This window comes from Nyctibius grandis, chromosome 30 (assembly GCF_013368605.1).
Source record: "Nyctibius grandis isolate bNycGra1 chromosome 30, bNycGra1.pri, whole genome shotgun sequence".
Lineage (NCBI taxonomy): Eukaryota > Metazoa > Chordata > Aves > Nyctibiiformes > Nyctibiidae > Nyctibius > Nyctibius grandis.
In genome coordinates, this window is record NC_090687.1 from 290,847 (window position 1) to 311,556 (window position 20,710).

General features: G+C 44.6%; 1 protein-coding gene across 24 annotated transcripts in view; it reads right to left on the minus strand.

Annotated features, from left to right (window-relative positions):
- Positions 1-20,710, minus strand: part of MAPK8IP3 (mitogen-activated protein kinase 8 interacting protein 3) — an 83,179-nt gene that overhangs the window by 18,075 nt on the left and 44,394 nt on the right. For 9 of the 24 annotated variants that reach the window (XM_068420369.1, XM_068420360.1, XM_068420368.1 and 6 more), the window contains 11 exons: positions 20,598-20,700; positions 17,233-17,351; positions 12,982-12,993; positions 9,175-9,232; positions 8,028-8,180; positions 6,376-6,457; positions 4,492-4,643; positions 3,813-3,869; positions 3,161-3,331; positions 1,389-1,515; positions 452-547 (listed from right to left, as the gene is read on the minus strand). In XM_068420369.1, coding sequence (XP_068276470.1) covers positions 452-547; positions 1,389-1,515; positions 3,161-3,331; positions 3,813-3,869; positions 4,492-4,643; positions 6,376-6,457; positions 8,028-8,180; positions 9,175-9,232; positions 12,982-12,993; positions 17,233-17,351; positions 20,598-20,700 — 1,130 coding nt within the window. The remainder of the gene's footprint in view (positions 1-451; positions 548-1,388; positions 1,516-3,160; positions 3,332-3,812; positions 3,870-4,491; positions 4,644-6,375; positions 6,458-8,027; positions 8,181-9,174; positions 9,233-12,981; positions 12,994-17,232; positions 17,352-20,597; positions 20,701-20,710) is intronic. The other 15 variants (XM_068420376.1, XM_068420363.1, XM_068420370.1 and 12 more) reach the window with 6 other exon arrangements.

Sequence of the window (20,710 nt, forward strand, 5' to 3'; positions counted from 1 at the left end):
GGAGCAGAGGGGCAGAATCCCCTCCCTCGCCCTGCTGGCCACGCTGCTGGGGATGCAGCCCAGGACACGGGTGGCTTTCTGGGCTGCAAGCGCACGGTGCTGGCTCATGGTGAGCTTCTCATCACCCATCACCCCCAAGTCCTTCTCCTCAGGGCTGCTCTCAACCCATTCTCCATTATACAAGACTTGTCTCAAAAAAGCATAACATGTAAGACAGGAGCACGGGACCTGGCAACCAGAATCAGCTGAGAATTATGTCCTTATAGAGAAGTACTTTTCCCTACATACACTAGAACGCACCATTCAAAAAAAGGATGTGGAAGATAGGATTTGGAATATATAATGTTAAAAAAAATACAGATTGTTGTAAAAATCCACATCCAGCGACCAAAATTCTTTCCTTATTCCAAGTCCCCCTTCTGGACTGGAATGCTATGCAGGGAAAACGTACCTTCATGGTTGGGTCCTTCTCTACTAGTGGACGACAATATACAGGCACAGGGACATTTTTCATGCGAGTGTCTTCCTGACCACCATTGGGACTCAGCTGTGGGGGCAGAGAAGATAAAAAAGATAGTATAAAGCTGTAAACACCAGGTTACAGAAAGAGAGATGTGATCAGTATGGCAGAAACAAACTTATTTGCCTCAGAGGTGTGGGCTGCTGAGGCTTCATCTCACATCTTATATGAAACAGAGTTCCTACAGGGATGGGAGCAGCCTACCCGACAGATTGCCTCTCTCACCATGATACAGTGCCCCAGTTATGGTCAACAGAGGCTCCATGCTGATGGAGAAAGGGTTGTTAATGGATGCTCCCTGCAAAGAAGTCCGAACACTGGCGTTCCCTTCCATCACGGACTGAAACTGACCCACTTCCAAGCCACACTGCAAGATTCCTTCCATTCGGGTGGTCTTTGACCAGTTAAATGAGTCACAGGCCAACAAATGAGGCTGATGACATTTGATTTTGTGTTACTGCTGGGGAGAAGTGGAAGCAAACTGCACTGCATTTGGTTTTTATACTAAACACTTGGTAAAGTTCTCAGAGTATAAACGAAATGTCTAATGTTGAAGCCCAGTTATAACAACAAAGGAAATAATAAAAACAAGTACTGGGCTCTGGACAAAGAAGTTTAACTACTTTTGGTTTAGGGTAGGTTCTTTCAGCACCTTCATGCAGAGGAATGCCCCCTCCATTGACTTTGGTGGAGATACAGAAAAGACTGATTTGATCTGTGCCTACAATTATCATACAAATAAAACATGCGTATGATACCTCTAAATGAAATATTTAAGGACTAAGGCTAAGGTTACCAGTAGGAGAGTTAGGTCTTCACTGGTTTCACTCTGAGGGATGATGTCCCCCATCCAGAGAGTGGTCCCCACCTGCTTGTACTTGGCAGGGAGGCTCCAGCCGCAGGCCTGCAATCGCCCGTCGTCATTCCGCACGTGCTCCCGGACCTGGCGGTACTGCTCCCGCTTCTGCTCGCGCCGGGCTGAGGACGTACAGTCACTGAGGAGAGAAGCAACGGCGTTACTTCGCAATCTGCGGTTAAAAATAGAAGCTGAAGGTTGAGTGCCACCATAGGAGGGGGAGGAAACACAAAGCAAACCAAACCCATTTTACAAACAGATGCAGGAAATCAGAGGGAGAAAAACTGTTTTACGAAGCAGACGTGGGCATCCCTCATCTCTAGCTCCCTGTTACCTGAGTGATGGGGCAGGCCAGCTCACTGTCATCTCCACTTCAATGCTCCAAGAGCCCTTCCGAAACACGGAATCAACCTTCCATAAGAGCTATGAATCTATGAGATTACACCCATTTTTGCTTAGCTGTTACAATTTACTGATCCAATGTCTCCACCAGGAAGGCATTCTGAGTTCTTCCCTTCTTCATTACAGTCAACTGTTTATTTTCCTGTCCATTTTAAAGCTCTCTCTGCTAACAAGGAAAATATGCACTAACTGCTGTTGAAACTGCTGGTTTCAACAGAACAACTCCAGCTTTGCACTGGCAAAGGTTAAAATTGATCTGTGAGCTCCTAAGATATGTTTAATATTAACAAAGGCTGTCTGAATATCAGTTCCAGCTCTCAGTACGTTTTTAAAGTCTCATTCCAAGGAACAAACAACATCAGCAAAAAAAAAAAATACAATCAAAACAAAAACCCCCAGATAAACACACACACACATAATGACATATATACTTAAAATAAAAACAACCCCCTGCTAAAACAAAACATTTCCCTGCACATGCTTCCTCTCCTCGGGAAAGGATGAGAGAACAAACAGCTTCTGACGGCGGTTAGTCACATCGTTTAATGCACTGCTGAAAAGCACTCAGACACCACACGATGACTACGAGATTGTAACCAGAAGAAAAGAACAGAATAAAGGCAGTGGGTACCTATAAAATATAAAGTTACCCTTCTAAAGACAATCTCTCTTCTCTTGATCTAGCGCCTTTCCAACAAATCCTTCCTATTGCAGAAGCTACAATACTTTACCATCACATTCTCCAAAGTCCTTCCACAAAAACATAGCACAGAGGAAACTGCACAACCTTGCAATGGTAGAACACATGGGTTTTGGTCAAGCGAAGCACAGAAGAGTTTTCTCCCTTCTTGTCAGAGACATAAAGGATAGGGAGAAGACTCTGTAGTGGCAACACTTAGAGGTACTTTTTTAGCATGGTTAAGATTAAAACAAATATTGTAACCTAAAATGTGCTGCTGAGAGAACTTTTGTCTTCATCTAAATGCCTTGTCCACAGAGTTGGGCAAGAAATTCCATCCCGCTATTCCAATGCTGCCATCACGCTCTACCAGGAAAGCCCCACTTCATTCTATCACGCAGTCCGCAAACACGAGTGCAGAACTAGGGCTGAGGCCAGCTCAAGCCTATGGTGGTCCCTGCTGAGATGAACCATCATGGCCTGGAAAGCCACAGCAGCAATATGTTTGGGAGGACAAAGTTTGCTGAGCCCATCCACGTGGTAACCGATGAGTGAAAGATCAGGGAGATAAATTACAAGAGATGATAGAAACATATTAACACCACGCTGACTTTTTCTAAAGCAGAAAACAGCTTATGTTAAGAACAGCTGCTATTTGGGAGAGCTGCAGGGGACCTGGCATGGCACACAGCACATGACTCACTCTTCAGGGAAGAACTCCAGGGTTCGGCTGCCGGAGGAGATCTGGCACATGGTGTGACTGCGACGCTGGCTGAACCCTGCTGTTGTTGGAGACTTGTAGTGGATGTTCACAGATGGGTAGGTCCTCTTCGCTGGTGGGGGACTCGAGGAAGAGCTGAACAGACGGCTGAAGCTAGGGACAGAAAAAGGCCAACAAATAAGAGAAAAGGTGCCTGGGGAGACAACACACCATAAATCCACAACAGGGGAAGCAAGAGGCACGCAATCAGGGGCTGTAAGCCCTTCATGAAAACTGCTCTACACCAAACAGAGAGCTAAGTCCTCAGTTTGATTGACATAAGGTGTTTTTAGCTTCCAGAAACAGATACCCTCTAAAAACAGCCCTTTATTAAAACTGATAGTGAGTGTATGTATGTTTCCATTCCAGGATACTCGTGAACTTCTTCAGCTTGTAAAATAAAACCAATGTGGATGTTCGGATCTGATTTTAACTTCACTAAGGACAAAGGAAGCCCTTGAAGGCAAAAGGGTTCAGCTAACAACACTTTCAGTTGATGTTCCATTAACGTCAGAGTCTATGAAGTTGCTGTCTGAAGTAGAAATGGCAACACTTCCCCTCTTCTTAATCTTACACAAACCACTGAAGAACTTACAACTGCCAAATGGTGGATTTCTTCTTCTCCTGGACAGACGGGTGCTCACGGGAAGCTCTAAGGACAAACACAGCAGAAGCAAGTTAACTTCAGCGTCTCTTACCGAAGCTTCTGCCAAGCAGCAGGCCATTTCCATCAAGGAAGCCATGTCAAAATTCAGAATTCATTCTAACATGTTTCAAAACACAACAGAGGAAGTGACATGCATTGGTCTTTAATGTAAGCACACCCACCCACTTTATGTTTCAATGTTGACATTAAGTGCAAGTAAGTGTGTACAATTCCAAGTTTTATCAACTCACTGCAACATTGTCGCTGCCACAGCACTGATCTGGTAACTAGAAACCCCAGCATTGTACTCCCTTCAGGCCATAGCCTTTAGGATTCATGAAGTAGAAGCAACCCTCTTCCCTACAGCTTCTCCTGGCTTAATTAGCACACAAGAAACAAGCAAGACAAACAACTGCCCAGTGTCTCCAAATAACGATGGCAACTCGAGATTTGCAGCCCAGGTTCAGGAATAAGAGAGGAAGAATTCATTATTAGGAGAGAAGCATCTACAGTTTTGAAAACTTTCAGCACTTCTCAACCCATATCTTGGTAGGGGTTCCATTGCCCACAAGGTCAACCATGCCCAGTTGTGTCCTAAATAGGAACGTTCACCAACACCCAGTCTCACCTGATCATCTCTGTCCACCGGACAGCCTCCTGGAGCTCCATCAACCTCTCTTTGTACTGATTGCGCTCCATCAGAACCCGGGCCATTTCCACGCGGGTGAAGCGGCGGCGCTGAGCTATGGGAATGTTGTCCTGCAGAGGGGAGGAGCACTGCTTCAGCCAACAAAAGATGGAAGGGGATCGATGTTAGTACAGAGCAAGTCAGGAGACAGACATATTTGTTAGTTCTCCTCCTGTTCTGTTTGATTACCCCGATTTCCCCATGAGGTGCTAATTCTAGACAAGCGATCTCCAAACTATGGCCCACGGACCTCTGGGGAGTTCTGCAAACTCACAGAAATTAGAATTAGAACCACTATCAAATTGAAAACCCCACCCAGGGACTATTGCCAGCAAGGTGCTTTGATAGTCTGTAGGAATTATGAGAATTGACAGTGGTCCACTGGTCCAGAAGTTTGGAAACCAAAGTTTTAGTTCATTAGCAAAACCAGTCACAAGCAGCAGGGAGCACCACGTAACACCATCCGTCCCCTCAAGAGGACCAGGATGGAGGCGTTCTGTTAGTATGCACTGATAAAGGTGCAGGGCACAAGAAACTAAAGAAAGTCCTTTTTCTCTTTGGTGACACAACTTGGCCTTCCCACGAGGACACATGCAGCTTTAGATTAGGAGGCAACAGGAATGTTTGTCTCTTTTGAGGAGTGGAAGATGAGAACATGGCTAAGCTGGGGAAAATACCTGCCCAAAAAGAAATCTTAAGGATTTTAGGAACTCATTCCTAGGACGTGGCACCGTGTTGTGCCTAGACTGTGGCAATTCCCAAGCTCAGCCTGGCCAGTGAGTACTGGTGAGAGCTGGAATAGCACAAACTAACCAAGTCCCTCTTCTGGACTTGGAATAAATCTGTACAACCAGTCAAAACAAGAAGTGTATAAATGAAAAGGAATTTTACAAACTTTTTCTTTTAATTTAAAAAAACAGACTCCAGTCAGTTCATCTTAAAAGAAATCCAGTCCTCTTCAGCATTTCACAAGCACAACTTGAAAATTTTCCTGTCTACCTAAATTCTCAACAGATCAAGTTCACTCCAGTTAAGTCAACAGAATTAGGCTAGACTTGAACCTGCTCCAATACCTTTTACAAAGTAAGAATACAGGAATATTGAGACGTGTGTCGAGTTTGCTGTCCTAGCACAGTGACATTTACCAGGAAAATCTGTTCCCACTTTGGTTTGCCTTTGTTTTTTTTGGCTACAGCTGGTCTTTGTTGAAAAGCCTCTACCTCAGCCAAAGCAATTTGAAGAGCTGTCATAGAACAGGCCATGAGCCTTCTCTGCCTGTACCCTGTAACAGGCAGTACTGGCTTATGTAGAGGAAATAATGAGAAAAACAAAGCTGCAAGATTGAGGTTACAGAACTAATAAAAGAAGGCAGTTACTGCTGCAAAGCTGTCTGTATAACCTGGATTTCACTGCACAATGTCCTCACAGCTTACAGCTTCCCTGCCAACGTGGAGACAAGCTCTTCTGGAGAAGCCTTGCTGTAACAAGACCCCAAGAGAAACCGCACTGCACACTAGACTGTCATTCAAAATTAGGGAGCACCAGATAAAACAGGAGGGTGCTGAGCAGAATCACACCGTGCGTGGTATTGCCGCTGTGTCGGCTGCTCGTCTTTGCCAAACTATGGGTTGAAAGACACATGAGGAGGTAATCTCACAGCATCTATTAGCAATGCTCATCAGCAACAACCTGCAGTTCACCAGCTTTGCCCTCATCGTTAACGAAGGCAGATCAATCTGCATCTCAGGACGCATACATATAAAGTAATAAAGAGTAAGTACATAAACCCCCTTTCCCCACAGGCATTTTAGTAATGTAATATACCAATTCTGTACAGAGATAGCTGCTTACATCCTCCACCTCCTCTTTGGGTTCTCGTCGGGCAACAATCGCTTCAGATTTCACTCTAGGAAACAGGAAGAAAGGCATCAAACCAGCAAGTGATACCATGGCTGGTTCTGGGAGGAGAACCATCTATGGGAAGGTCTGTCTGCATGCATCACAAGGAAAGGTTTTCAAACTGCAAGCTCAGTGTACAAATTAGCAGATGCTTCTCTGGTATCTATCCCCTCTCTCTTGCAGCGTGGTACTCTGAACAGCTCCACCGATATCACCCCATTCCTTCAGAACATTTGATGTAAGCAACAAAATACCGACCACTGGAACAGTCCAGCCAATTGCTATTTCAGAGCCATAATCTATGTCCAAATCTTTGATGAGATCTTAACCATGGGAAAACTGAGCCATTACCAGCAGTGAAAACACTGGCTTAAGTTCTTCTTCTGGGCTGCTTCTGTTTTCAGTGCAGTGAAAAAAGCCTCTAATGTGAAGCACAGTTTGCCATAACAGTAAAGAAGAGAACACCAAATCCATGTTAATAAAATACTTCAAGTATTTAACTGAGTGCTTGTAATTTCTTTAAACTCCACCCCGAGGTACAGTCGTGCAGTCCCATTTGAATTACACACACTTTTATTAACAGCAAAGACACTGTGGAAAAAAAATGCTGTCTCCATCTCCTGAAAAGGCACACTTGCCAGTTAAAAGGCCATGTCCCTACTGTAAAATATATTATATATATTATGAGAAACTCAAAAGGCATTTTTAAAAATCAGACCTATTTCCACTGCTTGTGAGCATACTTTAATTCCAGACATTTTGAACAACAAAGAGACCAGTCTGTGTAATTCTTGGTGATTCTGTGCTCAGATTACGGAGGCAACCTTCCAGACTCCAGCTGCAAAATACAACACTGTCCTCTGAACTGAGATACCACAGTGCAATGTACAGCTAGTCAAAATTTAATTATGTCGCTTCGAGCCCTGTGGGGCATCTTGTAGTTTTATGGATATGAAGTCATCGCAGGCTTTGCTAGGCTTTCAGGCTTCGGTTTCTCTAGTTTGAGTGGAAAACATGAAGTGGGGTATCTACAAATGCCAACTGCATAGGACTTTAAAATCTCTTCTGCCTCTCCTTCTCATTCTTAACATGAACAATGAAAGAACTGACAATACTGGTATGTAAATACTGTTTGTGGGAATCTGTGTCAGCTCTTTCATTAAATGAATGGGCATTCATTCCTCTCAGAGCTGTCTTGGCTGCTGCGAGGATCAAGCTCTTGACAGTTTCCTTCAAAACTACTGGGTTTGAAATTCCCCTTTTTTTTTAAGTTGCAAATTGAAACCCTGAACATTTCACTCCAGGGAGTCTGGATTGCAGGTGCTGTTGCAGAATCCTAGTCCTAAGGAGGAAAATTCTGCAGGTTTTCTAAGGTTCAATAATCCATTTCAATCCAACAAAAGCAACGTAACACTAAAAATCTCTCACCCACCTACCGCCAGCCTTGAAGTGCTCTGTAAGGTACCTTTCAATTCCAGTGCTAACCTCCATGAGGGAAACAGAGTAAAACTAACAGAGGAGGTGGGTTTATCACTCATGCCCTCCCAGCTCCCTGGGGCAGGGTGTAAATCACTCACCTTTTCAGCTCCTCCTCCAGCTCCTTGACTCTGGTTTCCATTTTGGCTTTGGCCTGCTTCGTTGCTTCAAGCTCTCCCTTCAGCACTTCTTGCTCTCCAGACAGCTGGTCCACCTTGGCAATCAAATCATTCTTCACAACGTTCAAAGCATTTCTTAAAGGTGTGAAAGGGACAATAAGCAAAAATGCCCAAAACCAGCAGCTGTCCATTACAGAGACCTGAAACTAAAGTCACAGGCACTACAAGGAGAGTTGAAACGAGTGTATTTAAACAACTCAGTCCAGCTATGACTCATGGAAAAAAAGATTTTGGTAAGAAGGAGCTGCATAAGAACACAGAAATCACCATCATTGGTCAGGACGAGGTTTGTCCAGTACTGTATCCTGACTGACAGACCAATATCTCTTAAGAAGATGGCAGAACATCGCAGAAAGCAGGTGTAGGGTAACCTATCACCTGCATAAGGTTCAAATCTATTTTTAACAGAATGAAGATCTGAAACATGCCTTTCAGAACTGCTGTTATCTGTAATTGTGGATAATTGTGGATGATGGTGATATAAATAAGCATTTCAAATCAGCTCCGACGTATCTTAAAATCTTTAAAATTAGCAGCTTCCTATCATGGAAAGTTCTCCAACTCTCCCCTGGCAGTACTTTGCCTTCTTCTCCCTGGCTGCTTAGCGTTAGTATCTGGTTTGCACAGCCTTTCTCAAAAAATAAGTTCATTACATTTTCTGCTTCTCCTTTATCAACTATTAAATCTTTGAAAACTCTTCTCAACAGTAAGAAAATTTTCTTTGCAAGAGCAAACCTTGCAAATAAAAACTTAGAAAGAGCAATATCCTCACAGAGACTCAGACCCACATCTAGATTCCCACTGCAGTTAATTACAAGCTTGCCCTTGATTTCACACCCTACCAGCATATGCCCAGAGACTTCACCCAAGTGCCTGCAGGAAGGAAATAGGAAAGTCGCTCAGAAGAGCAATTCCTCTTCTACAACTGAAGGAACAACAAGCATTCAATAGAACCTGCTAGATAAATGAGCAAGCCCCTGTGAGGCAGGAGTTCTGGCCCAGACCTACTTCAAGATGACGTCTCATTTATAACTAGGCAGGCAGTTCAGAGCACGCAACACGTCCTTACTTTGTCTCCAGTAGCTGCGAGTTCTCCAACAGCAGATTCCCCACTTCTTTGCCCATTCCTGAAAAGAAAGGCCAGGCAGTTTTCACCTGCTCTCCTAGAAATATGAAGCTTGTGTGGCACTGCCTGACTCATACTTGAGGAAGAGAAATCACTTTCATTAGGCTTCCCTAGGCTTCTGTGTCCTGCTGTGGAGAGTGGAGTGACCACGTGTCCTTCTGTAAGGAGCCCAAATGCAGACTTAGCTTCTTACCCCAACTTTCACAGACTCCCTTGAGAAGGACAGAGAGGAGAGCTTCACTAACGCCAGTTAGGGAAAGGCAAGTCTGTAACTCCTGGTTCAGACATGAGCTATTGCAACCATTTTTTGTCATCATCACTCATAGAGAAAGAAGGTAGAAGTTAATGGGTTTTTCACAGAGGACAGCAGAACACTGTCCAAACTGCTGGCCAGATCTGCACATCATTGATTTTCTTTCTTTCTTAGTTTAAGCCCAATTTTCTGTTTCCCAGTACAGATTTGGGAGCATGGTTGTGACCAGCTTCATGCTTCCCATTATCAGCGTTCCACCAGGGCAATTTTAACAGGACTTAGGATTGTCCATTGCTCTATCTACCTTTAACAGTTTTCTCACAGATGTTTAAAATCTCAAGTCTCAGTCCCATCACTTAAGACCCACACTCAAGAAAACATCTACATCAGACACAGTGCACCTGCACTTGGGCATCAACATATGATGACTGCAGTATGCAGATTGGGTTGAAAAACCCGGGGCTAATAGTGAAGGTCGAATTCAGTATTTCAGAAAACCAAACGGAAAGGAATTTAGGGACCAAAAGCACATCTGGATTGTTTCCTGTTGCCAGGGACTTGCTGGCTCCCAGGGTCAGCTTCTATCTTACAGTGGGGAATAGAGGCCACCTGAGAACTACCGGCAAAGAGACCCCTCCCTGTCAGGGGACACTGCTTAGGTTTGCAGCTCATTTCTCACCACAGGTCCCAGAGCACGAAGAAGTCTCACAACCATCAGTGTTTGTGCTGAAGTGCTCCTTGTCCTGCCCTCTGAACTACCTCTTCCTTTACAGCAAAGACATCAACAGTTTTCATGACCTGTTATTTGCTGATTAATTAACACTTGCAATAAAATAAAAACAATACAAACTTGAAGCAAATGGAAGTTAGAGGAACATGGGAGCATACAAGAAGTGAGAACACATCACAACACTCAAACATACAGATCCTCTTCCCACAGTTAAATGGGATGAATTTATGATGGCAAAAGCAAACTCCCAGCAAGAATGAGTAAGAAGCAGCACTTTCAAATAACTTTTGGAAAATCAGTAGACACATAATTAATCACTTTGATGTTTCAGGCAATGTGTTCTTTGGAAGCTGTGTCAAAGAATATTGCAAACAGCAAAAAAGTGTGAGACGCTAACTGCAGTGTAAACTGAGGTGTATTTTTGGTTTGGTAAGGTGAAGGACCTATAGCCCTTTCTTTTGTGGCACACCGTATGTCAATTGGAAAACCAAGAAGTCATCTGTTTATTAAATGATTTTCTTGTTCCTTTTTAGTGATTCTACAAATGATCAAACAAACATTTAGCCAGTAAGACATTAAAATGGCACAAGGATGTTACAGGTGCTGAGGGACATCAAGGGAAAGAGTTCATCCCGTTATTTTGTACTAAATCTTTTTCCTTCCCATTCCTGAGTCATCTATCCCTCTCTGCGGCTGTTTTGGGGAGAGAAAGGAACTCTGGCGAAGACGGTGAGCTATCACGCCAGACCTAAAAGCCACACAGCGTCCCAACCATCAGTATCCTCACCACAGCTTCTACCTTATTTGTGTGTGACACGGTCACAGCCCAACGCTTTAACCAGTGAGAGGTCTGAAGGGCTACTCTTGCAATAAAGAAATGCATGAAGCCATCCCAGAGCCATGGACACTATGAGATAACCTTATGGTTAATGGGAAAGCCCTTCTCATGGGGAAAAAAAAACCACTGTGGAGTGACTAGAAGGAGATGTCTTCACACCTCTGTGGCATGGAGCAAAAGGAAGAGAGGTCTGGACAGAGCCCTGTCTAACAGAGCCCATCCCACACTGTCTACCTCCCATAGCCGGGCAAATAGTGTGAAGCATCAAAGTGGATAATCAACTACAAGAAACAGAGGAGAATCCCCAAACCACCGCGACTGACCATCTGCGTCCTGCTTCTTGGCGAGGTGATACCACCATCACAAAACAACAAACCAAGATAATGCAAGACATATGGAGGGATGTTGAGTGAACGGAAGAAATTTAGAAAAAAATGCACATTAAAAAAAAAAACGAAAGAAAGAGGAAAAAAGAAAAAAAAAAGAAAAAAGGCCTTCGCCTTACCAAAGAAATCATCCCGTACTATGAGAGCCATCCCATAGGAGAAAGGGAACAGAAAGAGATGGGGACAAAGGGGAAGAAAGGAAGAGAAAAAAAGTAGCCATTAAGTACCAGTCTGTAAACAGCAAACAGAGCAGCTCATCAGCATGTGTACATCCGTGTGTGGTGCCAGCGTACGTGATGCTCAACAGTAACTAACGCCCACCTCGTTCTGCTGCAGCCTGGCCTGACGGGGATTTACACCTGAGGCATCAGGACAAGCTCGAGATGAGCTCATCTGCTTCTTCCATCTTCATCGTTTTCCCTGGACTACCTTTGGCTTTCCCATCCCCACAACAAAGGCAGTTAAACAAACATTATGGATAGGGTGAGGGAAGGACAGGAGCAGGAGGGAAAAACAAAAGCGGGGGTGGGTATCGAAGCTCTCATCTGGCCTTTTCGCACAGGCCTAAACCCACCTCTGCGCTGTGACAAACCCCAACTCAACTTCAGCAGGAGGTTTTCTGAGAAAGGACCACGAAAAAGGGGCTCACAGTAAACCCAGTTTGAACTAAAAGAAAGGATAATGCCATCCCTTTCTTCCGTAGCCTCACAGAGCCAACACAAAGAGGCACCGGGCAAAGGAACATGACGGAGCTCATCGCCACACAGCATTACGCTACTGCGTCTGTGTAAGTCACCTGCCTTTACTACAGGGAAAACTTCATCCAGTTTGCACTGAATTCAAGAGGGATCCCCTTGACTTCATCTGACATTGCATCAGGGCCCAAGTGCACTTTATGAGAAGGTGCAAACCTTCTGCCGACAGAGCGTGGCCCTAAGGCAGTGAGGCTCCTTCACCAAAACTAAAGGCAGAGCTATCGCTTGAACTCCTGCCAAAAAGGCAAAACTTCCACAAAAGACAGAGGCTTTGCCCCTCTAATCCATCAACAAAGTGTCTTTAATGTCACTACAGCTATTCCAGAAGAGGGCCGGTATGCATCAGCTAACCCACAGCGGCCATCGCGCACATGGAGGGGTTCCTCACAGCGTAGTTCACTGAGAGAAGGGGGGGAACCTCACTCAGTCCTGCACCCACCCGAGCTCTGCTCCAAGCACAGCACCCGTCCTCACAGGAAAAAAAAAGCACATTGAGCCCCCAAACCTTGAGTGACAGGCCAGTGTTAACACAGTGGAGCAAACCTGGAGAAAGCCACACAAAAGCTTATTGAAAGGCAGCAGGTGTGTGAGCACGGAGCGGGGACGTCCTGCTGCCCAGGGACCCACCGGTGCAAGGCAACCAAGCGTGGCGAAGGTGGGAGAAGTCTGCAAAGCCAACCGTGTTTGGACAAGAGCAGGGGAGTATCACACGTGTATACCACGTCATTCGACCTCAGCAAGGCAAAAAAAGAAACAAGAAAGGAAAACTGAGCAGAGGAGATACACACCTGAGAACTCCCCTATGGGCCATGTCCAGCGAAGCACAGAGAGACAAGGGAAAAAAGGAAGTGAAAAAAGGATCAATCAGTGACTGAAACCAACAAAATAAAAATTTTGTTCAAAAAAAATTAACAATGATTCAGCCATTTCAATGTCAAAAGGCATGAAATAGTCAGGACAGGACCTGCCATGACTGTAGATGGCATGACTCTACATACAGGACATAAAAAAAAATCAAGGGAAGGTTAACCTGTGGTACAAGTGCAACCACATGCCTCAGCTACCCCCAGTTTTCCAGACATGAATCTCGGGCAATTGCATCTCCCTGGATTGGATAAACCTTTATTTTCTCTTTATTTTCTGTTTATTTAGTCATCTACCACTAAATGTAGAACAACTAGTTCCCACTACCTTCTCATTTCCCCTCCCCTTGTGATTTTAGCAACTACATCTTCTGATGATAAATGTGCCTTCCAGTGATGCTTCAGCTTGCAAAAGACAATTAGTGGCATTTTAAAACCTTTTTTTTTCTCTTTTTTACAGTGCAGTGCTGGGACTCACTTCAGTAATCCCCACTTCAACCTCCGTACAAAAAACTACACATAAACTTACCGCTAATACGGCTGCATTTCTGTCTTCACCACAAAACCCCGGTTACTTGAAGGGAGGTTTTAACCTCCAAAGCAAACACAGTTGGGCATCCTAGAACTGAAAGGAAGGACCTGCCCATAGCACACAACCAAACTGCCAGTGCTCCTTTGCATCCAGAAACTCCTGGAACAGGGAAGAGTAGGAAGGGGGAGGTGGGAGAAGGGGGAGTCTACCCGGGGTCGGGAGGTGCGATGAACAAAGGAATACGCAGAAAACCAGCCAGCCAGTGTAGGGAGAAAGAAGGGAATTTGGTCTGCCGTTACCACTAGTAAATCATTGTTCTCGTCCCACATTTTTTTCCAGAATACTTCCTATACCAAACTCCTGTATGTAAAGCAAGAATTAGAGGCAGGGGGGAAACCTACACATTTTGTTTGTTATTTTATACTCAAAAATTGCAATGAAGAGTGCCAATTTGTACTAAGAGATGTTGGCTGCTTTGCAGATATCCAGGGGGAATGAGTTGAGATTTTTCATTCAAGAAACAGACTTGCCTGCCAGTTACTGCTCAAGGGTAATCTCTGTAAGATCCTTGTATTTTAAAGTCCTTTTTAATGACATTTCTGTTTCTTTAAGAAACTGAGTCCAAAAGGAGAGAATATTCTTTGAAGACTGATTGCCAAGTTTTGAGAGAGACTAGAGGAAGTATTTAAATTTCACTTAGATGGGGTAAACGTCATTAATTCTTTTGATTTACAGAGAGAAGTGGGCTCCAAATACGACCCAGAAAGAGAGAGAACTCTTTTGACTTGTGGATCTTGTTTCTTACATCACGTCCATAAAGCACAATTTCCTCTGTGGCTCTTCAGACTCAAAGGTACAGCAGGAAGAGAGAACAATTTACCTAACAAAAAAGGCAAAATTCTGAATGATGTTGACGGACTCGTCAGTACAGAGATCTAGCCTTTTGCTTCCAATTTTACCACACTTCCTTAGTGCTTTCTATTGTACAAAGCCATTAAAAAAAAGGTACTAATCTCATTTCTTAGTCAGAAACATGACCTCTAAGATCTTTCTCTGCATTCCTTCCTTTGTATAATCCTGGCAACGTGTGTGTTCATCTTAAAGAACACTTCTATGTGGAGAGAGTCAGTAGCCAGAACTTAACAAAAGGATTAATTAGATTAACATTTCTCAGAGGAAACTCACAGAACTACCTGACTTCATCACAGCCCGTCTTCCAAGTTTGAAAAGGGAACAGGAGAAGCCTTCCTATTCTTCTAGCCTGCCGTGTGACCACCTGCAGGAGTTTTGCTGCTCTGTTCGAACCACAAAACTGTCCCAGCACAGAAATGTACTCTTCATAAGCCACACTACGTGGTCTTCATAAGCCACACTTACGCAGGCACTGTTCAACCAAGTCTCTGTACATTTCTATTACAAGTGGTAACTGCCAAACAACAGACGTCTCGCAACCCAAAAGTCAATCACTGGCTTTGGGCAGCCTTGTTGCTGGAAGAGGTGAAGCACCTTTGACTTTAACTGTGGTGATCAACCTTGCAAGGTTTGGGCAACTAAAATCTTTGGCCCTTTGAAAACAACAGTCTGCGTTTCTCACTGATCACTGGGTCAGACTACAGGGCAATCCAAAGGGGAAGCGGATTCCCAGAAGTCAGGCTTCCTGGAGTGGGAAACAGGTTGTCTGAAGCAGTTTATACACCAAGCAAATAATTTTCCTGAATAGTAACTCTTGAGAAGCTGACAAACCCTGATGCCCCAGCCGTTCTGGGGAGAGAAGGAAAGCAGCAGCTGGCACAGTGATTAGTAGAAGACAGCCATATAACCAACCATACACTCTCCTAGATAAGGGAGCACCTGAGGACCAAGATAAAATAGATGGGCAATGGCATGATTGTCATGTTTTTAATGCTTTGATTCTGCTGGGAAGAGAGTTCCCAATAATGCGTGGGGCTGGCTAACCAAAATTCATTCCACAGCAGGTAGATGAAGCTTTAACAATCACAGGTAGTTCCTACTGTCATCCTCACTTTAAGCTGGAGTCCCAGCCCTTCTGCAATGACTGCCAACATCCAGGTGATTCTCAAACTTGGAAATCTTGCTTTTCCTTCTAAATTTTTAAATTTTTAAGTATCTGCCACGTTGGCTCCAACTGCAGGCAGAGAAAACCTGTGCTTTCATCTTAAGTTTTCTGTAGATTTTTTTCTTCCAGCAATCTTGAGTTGGAGGAGAAACAATAAATGTTTTAACACTTCAGGCAATGGTCATGAATCCATGCACAAGAGCTCTCTCCCATGTTGCAAGGCTACCATGCTTCCAAAAAAAAGCCTCCTATCCATATCAAAAAGGTTTTGCAAGTGTTCTGATGACAGTCTGGAACAGGTTCTTACATTCCAATCACACTATTGCCTTTAATGGTAACAGTTTCACAGATTTTTGTCTTCAATAAAGCAAGAAGTAGTGCATTAACCTCTTTTCCAGTCTTCAGTCCTCGTCTTCATGGTTAAGTCTTCAGTGAACTGGGAAAAATCCATCCTCTCTGCAGAAACATACCCTTTTAGAGGATCCTGACACAAGACTCATACTCAAAGGTGATACAAGTATCTTCCTAGTTTACTTTTTGCAAACGTGAGCTGCTACAAATCTGTGCCATGATTCAGCTCATCCTGTTCTGGACATACACACAGAACCAAATGTCTTACATCAGTAATCACCAGAAAGGAAATGTACACTTTCAGATCAGATCTCTTGCTACTAAATGCATAAAAAGCATATTGTTGGAGTCCCCACGTCTCCTAAGGCTCCTTAAATCAAGCAGGAAAACGGAAAGTGAGCTAAACAGTTATAAACTTTGTCAGCTGCCCATGTTGTCTCAGTGTTCAAACACCACTCGTATCACCCTGATTCAGGAAAACAGTCAGCAGGACTTAAGAACATGCTTAAATTCTGTCCCGAATTAAGGTCCAGATGCTCTGGAGTCCAACACCAGAAAGCGTGGCAAGGGCTCAGCCTGCTACCTGAGGCAAAGCTGCTTCTCTGACTGCTTCAAAGTCCTAGTCGGGAATACGGAATATAACCAGCCTTCAGATACTACAAGCTCCTCCAAAATCAGCCTAAAAAGTGAATTGCTGCCTCTCTTAAACTGACCATAAAAAGGTAAAAAGTGAAATACCGACCATAATACTTCAATATGATTTAAACTTCAAAACCTTAACAAAGGGGGTTACTTTCTTGCAAATTTCAAACAAACCCTTTATAATAGGTGAAATTGCTAGTGTGTAAAATTACTGGAGGGAGGAAATGTGGGGGAGGAAGCACAAGGAGCAAATTTTGTCTTCGAACTGTTTGTGTGGGAGAATCCTAAAGAATCGCTTTGATTGGAAAGGACCTTTAAGATCATCAAGTCCAAAAGTAACTTATGCACATAAAGACAACCCAGAAAAGTTACCCAACAGTTTAAGTGATTTTCTAAGTTAGCATTACTGTACTGCAGGGACATATTTCAGTCACATAATGTCTCAATTTCCATGCCATTTCTTAAAAGCCAAACATCCAAGTATGAAAAAAAAGGAGAATTTAAGCACTTCTAGACGCTTAATCTAGTTGTCATTGTACCAGAGAAAACAGAACGGTTTGAAACAAATTTTTACCTAGCAGATCTGCTCCTTCATCAACATCTCCAATGACCTCGGACCCTGCTGTGGAAAGTTCATGATACAGAGAGTCTGTGTTGATGCCAAACGCTTTGTTCACAATCCCCTGCGTTGGGCTGTTGTTGGAAGAAAAAGAAAACACGGCCTCTTGTTACTTGGCAACATTTAAGCTAGAAGATTTCTCTCTGAAATACTGAGCATCCCAGACCAGTGCGGTCAAAAGCCTGAGAGCACACCCCACCCATTCACCATGGGCTGATTCAGGGAATGTATTAAGTAAAGAAAAAGCATGGTTTATTCCCCATATCAAGAACAAGTACCCATCATCCACAACCTCAAAGCTCACCCAGCTGACTTCCTTTTAAATCATAATAGTTAATGACTATTCAATACTTGACAGAAAAATTTCAACACGCGGAAGCTCGCAGCTCTGACTTTTCAGCCTCTGCACGGATTCCCACACTCCTATCAATTTCGATAGCAGCCTCAGATAGCAGCGAGATCAGATCAGGACTCCAAGGTTGAAAACAGCAATTGCCTTTTTTCTTCGCCAACTAGTAAGCGAAATCAGCCTGAAGGGTTCGTTTCTCCTTTGGCTGAGTCTATGCGCCGAAATGCTTCTTCACTCGTCAGCAAAATGTATTTCATTAAAGGTAAATCAAAGTTAATGTTTCCTAATCATATCATACGTGAACACATTTCCACCTCTTAGCATCTTCTTACCATCATGAATATTCTTGCATTTCTTGCCATTCTCATGACTCAAACAGAAAATAGCTGGTACAGGAGGTGGGGGTGAGGCGACCTCTGGGATTGTCATTGCCTACTCTAAAAAATGGTCTTTATGTGGGTATAAACACTGCCCTGCCTCCTATGAGGGGAAGCAGCCAGCATGAAGAGAGGCTGTGCAATTCTTCCAGCAGTCTAACAGAAAGATCAGTACCACTGGAGATTACCTCACGTTGGGTGGCTTCCTTCGTAGATAAATCAAATCTCGGTGACAAAGCCTGGAGGTTACAAATTGATATGGCCTCTGATATTGCAGAGATACAGCACATCGCAGAGAAAAGTTAAAATAAAAGGTGTTTTTTTCCAATTACTGAAAAATTACAGCTACCCAGACATGCAAGCACTGAGGAATTACAAATGTGTGCTGTGACTGCACCAGAACTGCTCAGTTCAGGCAGCCTAAGGGACAGCACAAGTGACGAGAAGCAACCAGCACTCAGCCCTGACCTGAAGACCCAATTCAGCTTGAACCTCCCTCTTCAGCACTCAGCTTTAGAAGCTGTATGTATCTCAAAAGCATTCTCCTTTAAAGCAGCAAGCACGCTGTTCAGCAGCTCCAGAGTTTGCTTGTGTCTCCTGTAGCTTTCAGTCTCACCACCTGGATCAGAGATCACTGCCTGAAGAGCTCCCAGCGCAGCAGTGCCCGCCGTTCCCTTCTTTTCCTTGGGTTTGATCCATTTTTGATCCAATCTCATCAGTTGCTTTTGTCTTCCCCGCACAGAGTTGTTTCGGCTACCTAGACTCCTCCTGCATCTAACCCTAAAAACTGCCCATGCATCCTACATATTCTGAGGGGAGCTTAACTGTGGGTGGTTTCACAGGTGAGAAATGCATCTATTATTGCTGCTCATACCCTTCTCGATGAGGGTGCTCAACAGGGGGAATCCAGTCTGGATTTGGACTGTGAGAAAATCTTGCCTTAACTCTGTCAGGCTATTATCTTCTGCACACCTATAAGAGGTAGGGGGTTATTTTTGCTGGTGTAGTGCCAAATTACCCACTAGACAAGGGTAAAAATTAATGAATCCTGTAAAATTAACCACCCAACCTTAGGAAAAATGAATCAAGGCACCTAGACTAATACATAGAATCATGGAATGGTTTGAGTTGGAAGGGACCTTAAAGACCATCTAGTTCCAACCCCCTGCCATGGGCAGGGACACCTTCCACTAGACCAGGTTGTTCCAAGCCCCATCCAACCTGGCCTTGAACACTGCCAGGGAAGGGGCAGCCACAGCTTCTCTGGGCAACCTGGGCCAGGGTCTCATCACCATCACAGCAAAGAATTTCTTCCTCAGATCTCATCTCAGTCTCCCCTCTTTCAGTTTAAAAACGTTCCCCCTTGTCCTGTCACTCCATGCCCTTGTAAAAAGTCCCTCTCCAGCTTTCCTGTAGCCCCTTCAGGTACTGGAAGGTGCTGGAAGGTCTCCCCAGAGCCTTCTCTTCTCCAGGCTGAACAGCCCCAGCTCTCTCAGCCTGTCTCCAGAGCAGAGGGGCTCCAGCCCTCTGAGCATCTTCGTGGCCTCCTCTGGACTCGCTCCAACAGCTCCGTGTCCTTCTTCTGTTGGTGCCCCCAGAGCTGGACGCAGCACTGCAGGGGGGGTCTCCTGAGAGCGGAGCAGAGGGGCAGAATCCCCTCCCTCGCCCTGCTGGCCACGCTGCTGGGGATGCAGCCCAGGACACGGTTGGCTTTCTTCGTTTCATGCCTCACAGAAATATGGTGCTAAAATTAATAGACTTTAGGGAGCCTCCTATTTAGTACAAAACGAGTCATGGATAGGCACCAGAGCAGCAGAGTACTTCAGTAAAAGTCTGCTAATTCAGAGCACTCTGTCAAGGTCCTGAGTGCACTGATGGGTCAAAAGTGCTCTGACCAGCCTCACCTGGAACCCCCACCCACCCACTGGTCCAAGGGCTCCCTTCAACCTCAGGCTGCACCTTCATTCCTTCCCTGAGCTACACTGTAGGTGTATCTGTCTTCAGCCCTCTCCCGCTACTCCTGGGGAGCTCCGGGACTTATTTCATCCCCTTGCCTTATCTGGGGCTGCTGATGGAGCTTGTTATCAGTGCTCTGCCCTCTCTGCTCAGAACCTGCAGGGCTGTGATCGCTGGGGTTACTCCTGCTTGTCCTCCCTCGTGGAGCAGCCCTGCTCATGCTCTTCAAACACTTGAAAAAATTAAAACTGAAAAAAGCTTGAGGTTTTAAAACCGAATTCAGAACCGATGTCTCATTAGACAAATGCATCTTTTCCCTCTTCCTGACAGCTTAAGCCCATGTCCCCTTTGCCTGTCTTAAACCTTTTGTTGCTCCATCGCTCTGTCCTCCCTGATCCAGCAAGGCAAACAAGCCCAGTTCTGGGACAGCTGGACAGATCCTTCTGCAGATTGCCAGCAGACATTTGTCCTCTCTGGAGAACTCAAAGAAGGTCAGGACCCCCCATATTTGCCCTAGGCGGAATATATGGACTTTCTCAAACAGTTGCACCTTGAACACAGTGTGAGCCACAGCATCTACTCCTCACTCCTCATAAAACGAAGCGAAAGCGCACACAGTGAAAAGTCACCATCAATACCTGTTACCGGTGCGTTCCAGGCGGGGGTCTTGACACATATCCAGCTCTGGAGTAGAGTCTATGATGTCCTGGACATCGGACCACTCATCGCTGCTGCCCATTCCTAGGTAAGA